This window comes from Sus scrofa, chromosome 6, assembly GCF_054392235.1.
Source record: "Sus scrofa isolate SSC_HxYL_T2T_F1_AM1 chromosome 6, Sscrofa_HxYL_maternal_Yorkshire_Landrace_v2.0, whole genome shotgun sequence".
Taxonomy (NCBI): Eukaryota; Metazoa; Chordata; class Mammalia; order Artiodactyla; family Suidae; genus Sus; species Sus scrofa.
In genome coordinates this window covers 18,408,675-18,425,003 of record NC_139388.1, presented here as the reverse complement: position 1 = coordinate 18,425,003, position 16,329 = coordinate 18,408,675, and the positions used below count along the sequence as shown (strand labels likewise).

At 41.7% G+C, this 16,329-nt stretch overlaps 1 protein-coding gene and 1 pseudogene across 5 annotated transcripts in view; both read left to right on the top strand.

The window, feature by feature from the left end:
- Window positions 1-9,721, top strand: part of SNTB2 (syntrophin beta 2) — a 99,292-nt gene extending 89,571 nt beyond the window's left edge. For 3 of the 5 annotated variants that reach the window (XR_014805593.1, XM_084959747.1, XM_084959746.1), the window contains 2 exons: window positions 3,512-3,696; window positions 4,831-8,422. Coding sequence is in view for 2 of the 5 variants with exons in the window: in XM_084959747.1 (XP_084815873.1) it covers window positions 3,512-3,696; window positions 4,831-4,923 (278 nt within the window). In the remaining 3 variants the exon portion in view is untranslated. Of the gene's footprint in view, window positions 1-1,209; window positions 1,873-3,511; window positions 3,697-4,830 lie in introns of those variants that run through there. The other 2 variants (XR_014805594.1, XR_014805590.1) reach the window with 2 other exon arrangements.
- On the top strand, window positions 1,285-2,150 carry LOC106507560 (small ribosomal subunit protein eS6 pseudogene; annotated as a pseudogene).
- Window positions 9,722-16,329: the final 6,608 nt, after the last annotated feature.

Here is a 16,329-nt window from a genome sequence, read left to right as displayed (position 1 = left end):
AAAATAAAGTAGCTTGGAGTTCCCGTCATGGCTCAGTGGTTAACAAATCCAACTAGCAACCATGAGGATACAGGATTGATCCCTGGCCTTGCTCAGTGGTTTAAGGATCCAGCGTTGCCGTGAGCTGTGGTGTGGGTCACAGACGCAGCTCGGATCCCGAGTTGCTGTGGCTGTGGTGTAGGCCAGCGGCTATGGCTCCGATTCGCCCCCTAGCCTGGGAACCTCCATATGCCAAGGGAGCAGCCCTAGAAAAGTCAAAAAGACCAAAAAAAAAAAAAAAGAGTAATTTGTCCTTATTTTTTTTTTTTTTCTTTTTTAGTTTGGGTTTTTTTTTTTCTTTTTTCTTGTTTTCTTTTTAGGGCTGTAACTGTAGCACATGGACGTTCTCGGGCTAGAGGTCAAGTCAGAGCTGCAGCTGCCGGCCTGCGCCACAACTAGAGCAACTCCAGATCTGAACCACCACAGCTCATGGCAACGAGGGATGCTTAACCCACTGAACAAGGCCAGGGATCGAATCCACATCCTCTTGGATACTAATTGGGTTCTTAAACTGCTGAGCCACAATAAGAACTCCAAAGTAACTTGTCTTTAAAAAAAAAAAAAAAGAAAAAAAATTTCAGGTGTACAGTATGATTCACAGTTTTAAAAAATATGCAGGAGTTCCCGTCATGGCGCAGTGGTTAACGAATCCTACTAGGAACCATGAGGTTGCGGGTTCGGTCCCTGCCCCTGCTCAGTGGGTTAACAATCCGGCGTTGCCGTGAGCTGTGGTGTAGGTTGCAGACGCGGCTCGGATCCCGCATTGTTGTGGCTCTGGTGTAGGCCGGTGGCTACAGCTCTGATTCGACCCCTAGCCTGGGACCCTCCATATGCCGCGGGAGCAGCCCAAAGAAATAGCAAAAAGACCAAAAATAAATAAATAAATAAATAAATAAATAAATAAATGAAAATAAAAAATATGCAGTGAATGCACAAGATGAGAAGAAAAAGGGCATTTAAAAGTATTTAAATGGAGTTTCCATCGTGGCTCAGTGGTTAATGAATCTGACTAGGAACCATGAGACTGCAGGTTTGATCCCTGGCCTTGCTCAGTGGGTTAAGGATCTGGTGTTGCCGTGAGCTGTGGTGTAGGTCGCAGACATGGCTTGGATCCCACATTGCTGTGGCTGTGGTGTAGGCCGGCGGCTACAGCTTCGATTAGACCCCTAGCCTGGGAAACTCCATAAGCCATGGGAGCGGCCCTAGAAATGGCAAAAAAACCAAAAGGCCGTCGGCCGCTTCAGGATGAAGTTGAACATCTCTTTCCCCATCACTGGCTGCCAGAAACTCACTGAAGTAGATGAAGAACAAAACCTTTGTAGATGAAGGTGCAACAGAAGTTGCTGCTGATGCTCTGGGTGAAGAATGGAAGGGTGATGTGGTCCGGATCAGTGGTGGGAAGGACAAACAGGGTTTCCCCATGAAGCAGGGTGTCTTGACCCAGGCTGAGTCCACCTGCTACTGAGGAAGGGGCGTTCCTGTTACAGACCAAGGAGGACTGGAGAAACAAAGTGCACATCGGTTCAGGGTTGCATTGTGGATGCCAATCTCAGTGTTCTCAATTTGGTCATCATAAAAAAAGGGGAGAAGGGTATTCCTGGACTCACCGATACTACTGTGCCTCACTGCCTGGGGCCTAAAAGAGCTAGCGGAATCCACAACTTCTCAGTCTCTCTGAAGAAGAGGATGTCCATCAGTATGCAGTGAAAAAGCCCCTAAACAAGGTAAGACGCCTAGGACCAAAGCACCCGAGATGCAGCGTCTTGTTACTCCACGTGCTTGGCAACACAAATGTCAGCGTATTGCTCTGAAGAAACAACGTACTAAGAAAAATAAGGAAGACGCTGCAGAATATGCTAAACTTTTGGCCAAGAGAATGAAGGATGCCAAAGGAAAACATCAGGAACAGATTGCCAAGAGACAGAGGCTATCTCCTCTGAAGCTTCTACCTACAAGTCTGAGTCCAGTCAAAAGAGATGCTCTAAGAGTAACAAATAACATCAGATCTTCAAAAAAAATGAAAATAAAGTATTTAGAGTGTTAGCATATATGAAAAAAGAATTTGCTTTAACCACGCTCAGTTTCATAGAAATTCGCTTGAATCCCTCGTGTTCATCTACTTAACAAATTATTTCTTGATTGATGCAGCCTTCATTAAATCTAAAAATTGCTCTTTTGTGAAAGACAATGCCAATATTAAGAATATCTGTGGGGGAGTTCCCATTGTGGCAGAGCAGAAAAGAATGTGACTAGGAACCATGAGGTTGAGGGTTCAATCCCTGGCCTCTCTCAGAGGGCTAAGGATCCAGTGTTGCCGTGAGCTGTGGTGTAGGTCTCAGACGTGGCTCAGATCCTGCATTGCTCTGTCTGTGGTGTAGGCCAGCGGCTGTAGCTCCAATTCACCCCCTAGCTTGGGAACTTCCATGTCATGGGTGGGGCCCTAAAAAAGCAAAAGAAGAAGAAGAATGTCTGTGAAACAGGGACTCTTCCAGTCTTGACCAAAGACATTTGCCACTCTTGATGATGAAAGTTTTTTGGTCTCATCAATTCAGATAGATCTTTTGAATTTTATCTTTGATAGGACTAACTAACGGACTGTGTGACTTCTCAAATACCAGCCACTCTATGCCACTGCCCCTAAAACGCATCTCTGCCTTTTCTTTGGTTGTTCTCCTTCTTTCCCACTTGAAACCTTCTGCCTGTTCCTCACTGCCTATCAAGTTTGACAATTTTTTAAGACCTCTCTCAAGTCCCATCTCCTTCAGGAAACCTTTCCTTGACTTTGGCCTTACTCAGTTTGGTGTTTAGTCACGTCCTACACCCTCTACCTTAAGTGGTTAGGGATTTCATGTGTTTTTTGTTTTTTGTTTTTTTTTTTGCCATTTCTTGGGCCGCTCTCACGGCATATGGAGGTTTCCAGGCTAGGGGTCAAATCGGAGCCATAGCCGCTGGCCTACGCCAGAGCCACAGCAACCCGGGATCCGAGCTGCATCTGCAACCTACACCACAGCTCATGGCAACGTTGGATCCTTAGCCCACTGAGCAAGGGCAGAGATCGAACCCGCAACCTCATGGTTCCTAGTCGGATCCGTTAACCACTGAGCCATGACGGGAACTCTCCAGGGATATCATGTTTACACCTCTCATTTATGAGGTCTTGGGAGCAGGAACCATGCTTCTTATTTCTCTAGGACCACACACAGTCAGCTGTCAGCACACGGATTCACTTGATACCCACTGAATTGAACTGAATCACATCATTTGTCAAGGAAAGGGATGGTAATTTCTTCCTCATCTCAATCAAGATGTTGACTTGAGTGAGCAAAACTCATTTCAGGAGGTTCCAAATAGGTTAGGTATCACATGTTCTCAAGAAGATTCTTTTTCCCTTGTTGAAGTCAGAAGAGTCCTTCGTCACTTGCTAGCTGAAGTAGGAACTTTATTAATGATGGCTTTCACTTGTCTTCAACAGGCTGCACGTTAAATGGTCAAGAGGTAAGACTCACTGTCCACTATGAAAGTGGGTTCACTATCTCCAGGGAAAATGGAGGTTCCAGCAGCATACTGTACCGCTACCCCTTTGAAAGGCTGAAAATGTCTGCTGATGATGGCATCAGAAATCTGTATCTGGATTTTGGTGGCCCTGAGGGAGAGCTGGTAAGAATATTTCTGAAAAAAAACCTGTTTATTCTAATAGGTATTCTCTTTCTTTTGTATTGCTTATTACCTCTTGTATAGAAAATTATGGACTTATAGACTGATACTCCATTTCAAGCCAGAAAATTATTTTTCAGTGTTCAGAGATGCATTGGGTTTGGTTGGGTTTCCTTTTTTTCCCCCACATTAGGAAATCATTCCCTTCTTTAGAAGTTTTGTTTGAGGAGTTCCTACTGTGGCTCACCAGGTTAAGAACCCTACTTGGACCCATGAGGATGTGGGTTTAATCCCTGGCCTCTCTCAGAGGTTTAAAAGATCCGGCGTTGCCATGAGCTGTGGTGTAGGTTGCAGACGAGACTTGGATCTGTGCATTGCTGTGGCTGTGGAGTAGGCCAGCAGCTGCAGCTCTGATTTGACCCCTAGCCTGGGAACTTACACATGCCATGAGTGCAGCCTTTAAAAAAAAAAAGACAAAAATAGGAGTTCCTGTCATGGCACATCAGAAACAAATCTGACTAGGAACCATGAGGTTGCGGGTTCAATCCCTGGCCTCAATCAGTGGGTTAAGGCTCAGGCGTTGCCATGAGCTGTGGTGTGGGTTGCAGACGTGGCTCAGATCTGGCGTTGCTGGGACTGTGGTGTAGGCCGGCAGCTGTAGTTCTGATTAGACCCTAGCTTGGGAACCTCCCATATGCCGCAAGTGCGGCCCTAAAAAGACCAAAAAAAAAATCATATGCATAGATGGTCACACCTCAACTGAATTCACTGTGGTTCCACCTGGAAAACATACTTACCATCAATGGTTTGCATATAGGATATTGCTCTTTCCTTTACATCCTCTCCCTTTAAGTTCTTCCCATCTGGCACGGTGGAATCTAGCACACCACCAATAGTATCCCAGTTGTGGATGTGAAATCTCACACTAGTGTTTAATTAATTATGACATGGAATACCCTTACTTCAGAGTACAGTTCCATTTTCAGCACTAAATTCCCAAGAGTTGCCGTAAATCTGGCACGTTCTTTATCCAAGTTCTTTTTAAAAAGTAGAACATCATGTCCAAATTTGTTTATTTTGCATGTTTATTTATTAAAGTATCTGTATATAGTGATAATTATTGTTCTTTCTCCACAGACCATGGACCTGCACTCCTGTCCAAAGCCGATTGTATTTGTGTTGCACACATTCTTGTCGGCCAAAGTCACTCGCATGGGACTGCTTGTATGAGCAGCAAAAAAAAATCAGTAAATAAAGAGCCTTGAATGTCACAAGAAGTATCTCCACCTCAAAAAAAAAAAAAAAAAAAAAAAAAAGCACAAAAAGAACACTCTTTCCTCTCTCCTCTGGCACAGTGCCTTGACAAGGACCTGCAAATCACTGCTGAACTGTAACCATGTTTAAAGAAGAGCCTGCCTTTTACAAGCTACCTTGGCCAGAAATCCTAGGATTGGAATAAGCTCCAAAATGAAGCTGTTGATTTATTGTCTAGTTCCTAATGTTGTTTCTAAGTAATTAGGTTTTTTTTCCCCTGTTAAGAAGGGTGGCTCATTCTTTTTCTTTTTGGACATAATCTAACATCTAAGAGTTTAGGGTTTTTTTCCTTCCTCTTCCAGAAGGAATTGTTTCAGGCTTAGCCTTGATCTCTTGCTTAGGACACCTCTCTCTTCCCAGGTGCTAGTCTGCAACAGCCTGTCACTCGAGTTAGGCTATACATTTTGATCAAGTCTACTGTCCTTACTTACTCCTTCCGCCCTAGGAAGTCCTTGAATTTGTCACCAAAGGCTTCCTCATCCATCCTGGCTCTCCCTGCATCTCCCCCGGCCGTTACTTCTGACCACATCACAAGCTTTGCCCCTCATAAATGCTAACTGCAGGACTTAGAACTTGTGAGATTTGATTTGCTTTGCCTTCCACACTCCCTTTCTAGTGGTGACCAACTTGAAAAGCAAGCTGGGAACCACTGCTTTGAAAGAAAAATTTTGCTTGTTTTAGGATTTTCTGATTTTATCTTTGGTAGGAGCCAGGGGATAAGATTTATTTTAAAAGAAAATCCTCATTTTAGCCTAAGCCATTTTTTATTGCTTACCAAATGTGCCTTTAGTTAGGGTTAGTGGAGCTTTATTAGTCACTCTTTGGATAACTGGATATCACTGCCATTCCAGGGAGATCAGCTATCCTAGTTTTGAGAAGTAGTCTTTGAGGTGGGTTTCCTTAGTGTGGTATCTTTTCTAGTTGGCAGATGTCTTTAAGGAAGATAAATCCTGGAGAGCCAGCTTGTTTAAAGCGTACACTTTGTCGGTGAAGCCATCTCTTCAGCACAAACATCACGTTCACGTCTCTTTGGGCCATGTGAGCCCACTCTGGGGTCTTGGCCCTGGCCCTCTCACTCTGTGGCAGCAGAGTAGCATCTATCAGCAGCTGCTAATTCAGTGCTGGCTCAGTGATGCATCCTACAATGGGCAGGGTGACGAGACCAAGGAACAGGTACCTGGGCTTTGCTAAGCATCGCCAGATATCATCATTAGGACATATCAGCAGTAAGAGTGCTGATTGTGTTGTACTGGAGAATCACAGTCAGCTTCTTTTTCCTAATTATGAAGGAGGTATATATCTGAAAACATTTAAAATAATATATTAGCCATATAGAATGTCAAGGTTAACATAGTTCCCAGATCTGAAAGAAAAGGCAATATTAACTTGGATGTTCTGTATGCTCTCTGAAGAAAGGTCTGGGAATAGTCATCATTTACTAGATTTATCAGGAATGACATAAGAGGATGTGAGCTCTTTGGAGCGGGGAGGAGGGCATCAATCCAAAGATAAAAAAGAAAAAAAAAAAAAAACGCAAATGGACTATTTGCAAAACAAGAGCTATTTGGTTTGAGGGCAAACTGACCGGTAGGTTAGACATATAAAAGGGCCAACTTAATGAGAAGAGAGAATTCCAGTTAGACACTGTCGTCTCATTGTTTTCCCTCTGCCCATAATAAATCCGTTCTTCCCCCAGCTCCAGTCCCCAAAGTGAATTGTCTAATCTACTTAAGACTGGAAATCGAAATCTAAACTAAAATATATCTTTTGAAAGCTTTTTTTATGTTTTGAAAATTCATAAACTTAAGTTTGGTTCCATCTGGGAAATGTTTGCAAGTCAGGGAAGAAAGAAAATGTCTTGAAGATCCGGTTAGGATTTCTGGAAACAGAATTTCAACACATAATACCCTCAGATGAGGGAGCTTAGATACTCTTTGCATTCAGAGTAGTAACCATTTGAGAAGTTGCACAGTGCAGTCATAGACTTGCAGCAAAGCCATTTGGTGAGGTTTTCTGTGTTAGTGTGAAAGGCTAAGCCATTGAGAATATTTCTGGGGAAACATTCTGAGTGACCCTGCTCATTCCTTATATGTAAGTGAGCAGGAGGAGTAAGGCATTGTGTGCATTTCTGCTCATTTTGCTCAAGGTTTACATGTCATGGCATCAAAGTCCATAGGGTTTCTAATATCTTCTGAGTCTTGATGTGAAATGAAAGTGTATGGGGGTTTCCTTTGACCATCACTGGCCCCAAGAGCAAGCGCCCTTAAGCTGCTTGCATATTGTACTTTATCAGCTCTCCTATCAAGAGTGACCAGGTTGTTGTTCAATTAAGTATGTTTGTGGGATTTTCAAGCCACAATGAAGTGCTTTTTATGAATGGGACAGTCTTGACAAATAGGTATTTTGTATTAAGATGCTAAAATGTGGCAAATTATTTTCAAATGATAACTGAAAATGGGCATTTTTGTTATTTCACATCTTTTAAAGAACAGCTGACTTTACATTTCTTTTTCATTTTGAATTAGGAAAATTGTTAAGAATGGGGTGCGTTACCATGTGTAGAGTGGAAAGGAGCTGAGAGGAGTGTCTCATTCCCACGGACACTTTCTGTGCCCTCACACACAGGGCTTAGACGTCTTCTCCACATTCCACACAGACGCCTATAAGCGGCCAATTGCTGTCTGAAAATTCTTCCTCCTTGTTCCCTAACACTTCTCCCCTCCCTCTCCCCCCCCCAAAAAAAAGGAAAGGAAAGGAACGAAAGGAAAAGAAAAGGCTCAGTTACTCTTTTAGGGGAAAAGGTGAGTCATTTCCTGAAGTCTTCAAAAAGTCTTACCTGGAAATTAGTATCTAATATTTTATATGAAGAAATATAATGTATGTTTATACAGTATTTATTAGGTAGTTGTGACTGTAAACTCATCTACCTAGTAGAGTTTCAGATTAAATATTGGGACATGTACAAGAATAAAAAACATTAAATGTCTTTCACTTGCTTTAAAGCCATGCTTTAGCATTTTTTAGGCTAGGTGAAGTCTAATAGTGCCTGTTTTTATCAATCTGTACTCTCACAAACTTTGTTATTGAACATTATTGCATGCAGGAGAGATTGGATTATTTATTTCTTATATTTTGTAAGTGGAAAAATCTCTCTAACCAACCAGTGATTAAAGTTGTTACTGATTATTTTCTTAATTTGTCCTCCTACACAGAATGGTATCAAAGCTTTTTTCAGCTGATTAAATGCACTTAGCTAACATACCAAAATTTATTCTTAAAAAAACTTAAGCTGTGTGGAATCTGGACAAGACTATGTTTCTCCTAGAAAAAACACATTTCACTGTAAATGGTTTTGATGAACAAAAGTTTGACCACTTTTGAGGAAAAAATATAAAGGATTTTTTTTTTTATTTCAGGAGAACCTCCAGGTCTTTTTGTTTAATTTATATGCATGTGGATATATTTGTATGTTTTCAAAAACATGGAAGAATACCCATATTTTTAATTCAGATTATCTCATAAGCTGCTATGCAAAATCTATTAAGAGCCCTACCTACTTAAGGATTTAAACATTTTTGAAGCTTTCAGGGAAGACCTGTAGACTGAAGCACTTTCTCTGCTTTTTGTATCTTATCTTAGACATGCTGAATTATGTTCTTATTATTTTCACTGGTTATAAGCTATTGATTGTACATAGTATCTCAACCATCCAAATATCCAGCATACATTTCCATGTTGCTGCCATCCACTATTGATGCCATTAATGAAATGGCTGGTTAAAAAGCCAAAGGTCATCTTTTTCAGTCCCCAGTAAAGAAGTAAAATGCCAGATCTCTCTTGTCTCAAAAGCATATTGAGAAGTTCCCGTTGTGGTGCAGCGGAAACAAATCTGAGTAGAATCCATGAGGACGTAGGTTCGATCCCTGGTCTCACTCAGTGGGCTAAGCATCTGGCATTTTCGTGAGCTATGGTGTAGACCAGCAGCTCCAGCTCCAGTTTGACCCCTAGTCTGGGAACCTCCATATGCTGCAGGTGTGACCCTAAAAAGACAAAAAAAAAAAAAAAAAAAAAAAAAAAGCATATTGAGATCTGCACATCTGTGTAGGGACAAGAGACTTCTTTGGGATTCTGCTTAAACTTTAAGTTGAATTTGATTATAGTCATAATCATTTGTTCTGTGTATCTATCAGGTATATTATGTGCCAGGTGGTATTATATCCTGCCTTGAGATCGGAAGTCTCTTTCTTTTAAATTTGAAATCTTACTGTGGCTCTTTTCTTTTCCTCCCTTAGATGAAAGCAGAGGAATCTGCCATCTTCCAGCATTCTCTCTCTGTGTCCCTATTTTAACCGCTTGGTAATCTAGAATTATTTTGTTCCACATACTATCTTTAAAAACTGACAGCAGCAGTTTCCCCCTACCCCGACCTTTTTAGGCTCTATCTTTCACTGTGCTGGGTATAGAGACACTCAATGTGTGAGGATAGACAATTCTAAAGTAACTATGCTATATATCAGGATTATGTGTTTTTGAACAATGTAGCTATTCCTATGGTATACTGATATTAAGTGACATTTATTTTACACTAGTAATAGACCACTTACGTGGCTGATTTGAAACCCTTTCTCTACAACGCACACATACACATCTAGCAGATCAGTGCTAAATAATTTCAAGTTAAGGTAAGGTGCAATAAATAGACACATAGAACACATCTGTTTTCTTGTCTCTTTTCGACGCTAGCTAAACTGCCAACTGGAAGAATGGTTGTTATGTATTAACTTGAAAAAATACTTTAACAAGGTTTCTTCTTTGATAAATTTGATAAACTTGAGCTTAATCTTTGGTCACCTCTTAATTACTCTTCTTTTACACTTCAGGTGACTGAACCAAAGCATATTCTGGTTTTAAAAGTGAATCTACATTTCATGGGATACATAGATATGCTGTTTGCAGATGATTGCTTGCTCTCCAATGAACATTTGATTGTATTCAACAAAAATCAACCATATGAACTGTCATCCTTGAATTGCCACAAAATAGATTGGTTGAAACTTGAAGGATATAAGCGAGAAATACTTCATTTTATTGTAAGATTAAGCATTCTGGTAGATTTCTGAGTCCTATAAGTACTGAGTTTTGTAATAGCATTACCTCCATGCCATTGACATAAATGCAAAAGTTTTTGAGTCCCTCTTTATCCCAGTTACATATACCGTCTTGGGACCTGATTGTTTTATTACCTCTTCCAAAGTGATAGAAGTTTCTTATGAATAGACAAAAGGTCTTTGGTACCCTAGAGAAATTTTTGATACTGCAAACTTGGTTTATTATATATTAATTCATGTATTGTTTCATCTAATAAGCATTTATTAATGTATAGTTCTCACAGACATTGTGAAGCGTCCAAAAAAAAAGTTCCTGCCCTCAAGTAGTGTATAATCTATTATTCTCAATCACACCAAGCCATCTATTTATCAATCAGCAGTTAAGTAATTAACCATCTCATGTTTTTACCAAAGTACACCTGCAGTCTGCTCATCTAGCAAACTGGAAAATCTTTAAAAGGATGCTCAGACTTTGGTCCATGCCAGTGTGAAAGTACTCCAAGCACATCTAAGTAGATTGGTCTTTTAAACATCTACCTTTTCTTTTTTCTTTCTTTCTTTCCTTTTTTTTTTTTTTTGGCCGTGCCTACAGCATGTAGAAGTTCCCAGGTCAGGGATCAAACCCATGTCCACAGCAGTAACCAGAGCCACAGCAATGACACTGGATCCTTAACTCACTGAGTCACCAGGAAACTCTATCATGCATCATTTTTTTATTGCAAAATCAGGCTTTAGTTTGGGAAGGAGAATAGTGTAGAATATCCTTAGTAAGATAAATCGCAACAACAACAAAAAGTAAGCTCTGTAGCCCAAAGTGGATCAATGAGAAAGTCTTTTGACGAAATGCTTCTTTTAACTATAAGCAGCAAAGATAAATGTATATTTCACCTACCCCGTATCGATTGTGCTGACCCATTCATTTCCACACTTAGAGCCTTTAAACATCCCGTTCATTGAAAGTCCTTATATGTGTTAGATGGACTGTTTCTCCATCTGAAAGATAAAAATAATGAAAATGTATAAAACTTAGCAAAATTCCACTTATTGTAGAACACTTGGGCATTCAAACTCAGGAAAAAGGGGCACCTAAAAAAAGAAAGAGGTTGCGTGAATTTTTCCATAATTTTCATTCAGTAACAGTCCCTTTCTACCTAGCTTGCCTTCCGCTGTCAATAGAGTCAGCCTTTCAGGCAACATCTTTGTCATGCCCAGAAAGGACCTGAGCTGTCAGGGAACACAATCTCATGGACTCCTTCTCCTTTGTTTTGTGTCCTAGAGTTGTGCACACAAATTAGGGCATGCCTTCAATGCTTAGTCTTTACTTTAAACCTGCCCTTTGACAATCAGGTGCTAATGACTATGCTGTTAGAACCAGCACAAAAGTATTGTCTTGTAAGTATCTATTCCTCCTGGGTTGGAAGAAAGTCTAGCTCAATCCTATTCAAGTGGGTGTCACATTTTTCACCTGTGTTTTGTGAATTAATAGAATATGGAGGAGAATAAGTGATTTAAACCATGTCTGGCTGAGTTCCCGTCGTGGCACAATGGAGACGAATCCGACTGGGAACCATGAGGTTGTGGGTTCGATCCCTGGCCTCGCTCAGTGGGTTAACGATCCGGCATCACTGTGAGCTGTGGTGTAGGTTGCAGATGCAGTTCGGATCTGGCGTTGCTATGGGAGTGGCATAGGCCGGCGGCTACAGCTCCAGTTAGACCCCTAGCCTGGGAACCTCCATATGCCGTGGGTGTGGCCCTAAAAAGCAAAAAAAAAAAAAAAAAAAAAAAAAAAGCAACAACAACAACCAAGTTTGGGGTTTGGCACAATCATCAATCTTGATACTCTTAACACCTTAAAGCAAATCTGCTCTCTCCTAAGAAGCAATTTATGATTGGTTTCCGATTGTTTTTCTCTAGTTAGGACTGCAGTGTTATGTTTACAGTCTGTGGGATGGATTCAGCATGGTAAGACCTTGGTACCCAAAGAATCTGTTTCCCTTTTGGTACCAGACCCGAGGTCTTTTAGAAGATAATGTGGCAAACCACTACCTGTAAAGGCCAATTTTGGCTAATCGCTGCAGACTCTAATTTTACCCCCTTGTATGTTTTCTGTCCTAGGCAACTCTCTCCCCCACTCCTCTCTCTTTCTCTCTCTCTTTTAAAGTATTAAGACTTAGAAAGCTAGAATAATACTTCTACAAAGAATTAAAAGTTGTGATATTCTGGTTTTTTCTTCTTTTTTGGAACCCCGTATTTAAATAAGACTTCTTTTTTTAAGTGTTGTTTAAAATTTAGGTCTCAAATCTTCTGGAATCATGAGACTACCAAATCAAAAACCCATGGCATAAAACAGGGCAGTATTTGTGTTCTTAATAATAAAAAAGCTTTATGTGTACTCTGTAAGTAAAATGCATAGACAACACTTTCCCTTGAGTTGCACACCAACATATAGCATTGTACATTACAATGAAATTTGTAACTTAAGGGTATTATATATATAAATACATATATACCTTTGTAACCTTTATACTGTAAATAAAAGAATTGCTTTTAGACTTGTATTTTTTTATTTTTTAAAAATGTTAAAATAGTTTCAAACTCACAAGAAAGCTTTAAGAACAGTACCAAGAACTCCTACATCCCCTTCACCCAAATTTCCCAATCTTTAACATTTTATCACATTTGTTCTGTATCCTCTCTTGCCTTTTTCTGACATGATGCTCATCACTCTTAAATTCTCTAATGTGCAAGTTCCAAAAACAAGAACAATCTCCTGTCGTGTCGCCCTGCAATCAGGAAATCAGCATGGGTACAACGCTACCACTCAGCCATACACACCATTTAAATGGAGCCATTTGTCCCAGCAAGGACTTCCTTTCCTTTCTGGCACAGGATCCTATCCTGTACCTTGTGTTGTGTTTGGTTGTCAGGTCTTATTAACATTTTCCGATGCCATTTTTAAACATTTAGGGCAACTCCAATCCCTTAAAAATTTAGTTTTGGTTCTAGTTCTACCACTGACAATCTGTGCGATGGGAGCTTAATCACTGGATCAATCTGAGCTGTATCATACTTTGAGTCACACAAAGGAGGGGAGAGGAAGAGAGGGGACAGCCTCTCAGGAATTATATCAGGGAGATCTGCGCTCCATTTATGTGGGTATCCCTTTATGATATCTCAGCGAAATTGTGCCCTGGCCCCACCTCTCTGAAATGTTATTCACCTGAACCTAGTTTTTGTTCCTCCTCCACACCATTCTTGCCCCTGTCCTAGGGGAGCCTTAACAAGCTCACTCACTCCCTGGCACCATCCCTAGAATGCTGGACTTTGTGTGATCTGATTTTTTTTTTGGGGGGGGGAGGTCTTCTGTCTCTTTTTTAGGGCCTCACCTGCAGCATATGGAGGTTCCCAGGCTGGGGGTCTAATTGGAGCTGCTGCTGCCAGCCTACGCCACAGCCACAGCAACACCAGATCCAAGCTGTGTCTGCGACCAACACGACGGCTCACAGCAACGCCAGATCCTTAACCTGGTGAGTGAGACCAGGGATCGAACCCACAATCTCATGGTTCCTAGTTGGATTCATTTCCACTGTGCCACGACAGGAATTCCTGATCTGATTTTTTAAGGTTGTACTGGCTGAGCAGAATTGACTTACTAGTCCAAGCTTAGGTTTACAACAAGCACCACAACCTCAGCATCAACAAAACCCAATATAGAAAAGTGCTGTGCAAGAAAGAGCAAATGAGCAGCCTCTATGGAGAACAGTATGGAGGCTCCTTAAAAAACTAAAGATTGGAGTTCCTATCATGGCTCAGCAGAAACAAATCTGACTAGCATCCATGAGGTCAGGGGTTCGATCCCTGGCCTCACTCAGCGGGTTAAGGATCTGGTATTGCTGCGGCTATGGCATAGGCTGGCAGCTACAGCTCCAATTTGACCCCTAGCCTGGGAACCTCCATATGTTACAGGTGTGCCCCTAAAAAGACAAAACAAAAACAAAAAAAAAACAGTTAAAAATAGAGTTGCCACATGATCCAGCAATTTCACTCCTGGGCATATATTTGGACAAAACTAAAATTTGAAAAGATATAGGCACTCCTATATTCATAGCACTGTTTACAGTAGCCAAGACATGGAAGCAACCTAAATATCCACTGACAGACAAATGGATAAAGAAGATATGGTATATATATCAAGTGGAATACTACTCAGCCATAAAAAAGAATGAAATAATACCAGTTGCAGCAACATGGATGGATGGACCTAGAGATTATCATTTTTATTTTTATTTTTGGCTGTGCCCATGGCTTACAGAAGTTTCTAGGCTAGGGACTGAATCCTCATCACAGCAGTAACCAGAGCCACGGCAGTGAAAACACCAGATCCTTAACCTGCTGAGTCACCAGGGAACTCCAAGAGATTGTCATATTAAGAAAAGTCGGAAAGATAAATGTATTACTTATATGTGGGATCCTAAAAAAATGATACACGTTAATATATTTACAAAATAGAAGTAGACTTAGAGACAAAACAAACTTGTGGTTACCAAAGAGGAAGAGAGGGGAAGGATAAATTAGGAGTTTGGGATTGACATATATATATATCTGGCAACGCCAGATCCTTAACCCACTAAGCAAGGCCAGGGATCAAACCGACAAACTCATGGTTCCTAGCTGGATTCATTTCTGCTGTGCCACAAAGGGAACTCTCCGGCTAGTATCTTGATATTGATCTTCCAGCTTCCAGAACTATGAAAAAACACATTTCTATTGTTTAAGCCACCCCTTCCATGATGGAATCTTGTTATGGCAGCCCTAGCAGGCTATCACAAACCTGTCTAATTATAGGGACTTTTCATTTTAATTCCATCTTCAAAATTGCACAACCTACCAAATATGTGGGAATAATATGTTCTTAAGTTCCCTGGAGTTCCCATCATGGCTCAGTGGTTAATGAACCCCCGTCTTCATGGATACTAATCAGGTTTGTTACTGCTGAACCACATCAATACCCCCCCCCATGGGTTTCTTAAACATGCTGAACTCTTTTTTTTTTTTTTTGCTTTTAGGGCCACACTTACAGCATGTGGAGGTCCCCAGGCTGTGGGTCGAATCGGAGCTGTAGCCACCAGCCTACACCACAGCCACAGCAACGCTGGATCCTTAACCCACTGAGCGAGGCCAGGGATCAAACCTGAGTCCTCGTGGATACTAGTCAGGTTCAGTTACCACTCAGCCAGGACGGGAACTCCATGCTGAACTCTTAATAACCATCAAAAAATCCACCCTGGACCCACAACTCCTGCAGCAATTGCCCTAGGCCTCCCTTCCTTTTCCTCGAACTTGCTGAAAGAGTTGTCCCTCCTCATGGACCGCATTTCCTCATGACCCACTCCCGCCAGAACCCCTGCGGTATGGCGTCTGCCTCCATCACTTGAATGAAACATCTCTGGCCGAGATCATTGGTGTTTCATGTCCCTGTCTGCCTTCTCAGCTGCTTTCAGAGCTCCTCTCCTCCTTATCAATATTCCTCCCCCGACTTCCACGACAGTCTTCTGGCTGTCTTAACTCTCCAGCTGTCTTTCTGAGCTTCCTTTGCAGGCTCGCCCTCCTCTGGTCAGCCAACAAACCTTCAGGCTCTGTCCTAGGCGCTCCCCTCACCTCTCTCTACACTCCATTCTCCCCTAGGAGATCTCATTCCAATATCCACAGCTTCCAATATCTAGCTGGCACGTGATGTTTACACAGAGATGTTTCAAAGGCACCTGAAACTCACCATCTCCCTCACTCCTCTGCCCCCCAAACCTGGTCTTTGTCCTGTATTCCCCATCTCAGTGGCATGACCATCTATCCAGTCACTAAGCCAGCAACCCAGGAGTCATCCCTGTCCCCTCCTGCCCCTACTACTTCTCAGCATAACCCATATCCAATCCATTTCCAAGAGCTTATGATTTATCTTCCAAAAACCTCTCTATTCTGTCTATGTCTCTACACGGACCTCCCCCTAGTCCAAGCTGTCCTCACTCTTCTGTACTATAGCAGTAGCTTCATGTGCAATAGCCAGCCAGCCCATCCCTGCAATCCGCTCTCCCTATGAGGGTACAGTCATCTAGACAATTAAAAAAAGAAGTTTCCCGTTTATCTTAAGGCCAAAAATCTTTACCAAGGCCACACGTCCTGGCCCCTGTCCATCTCCCCAGCATCAGTTCACATCATA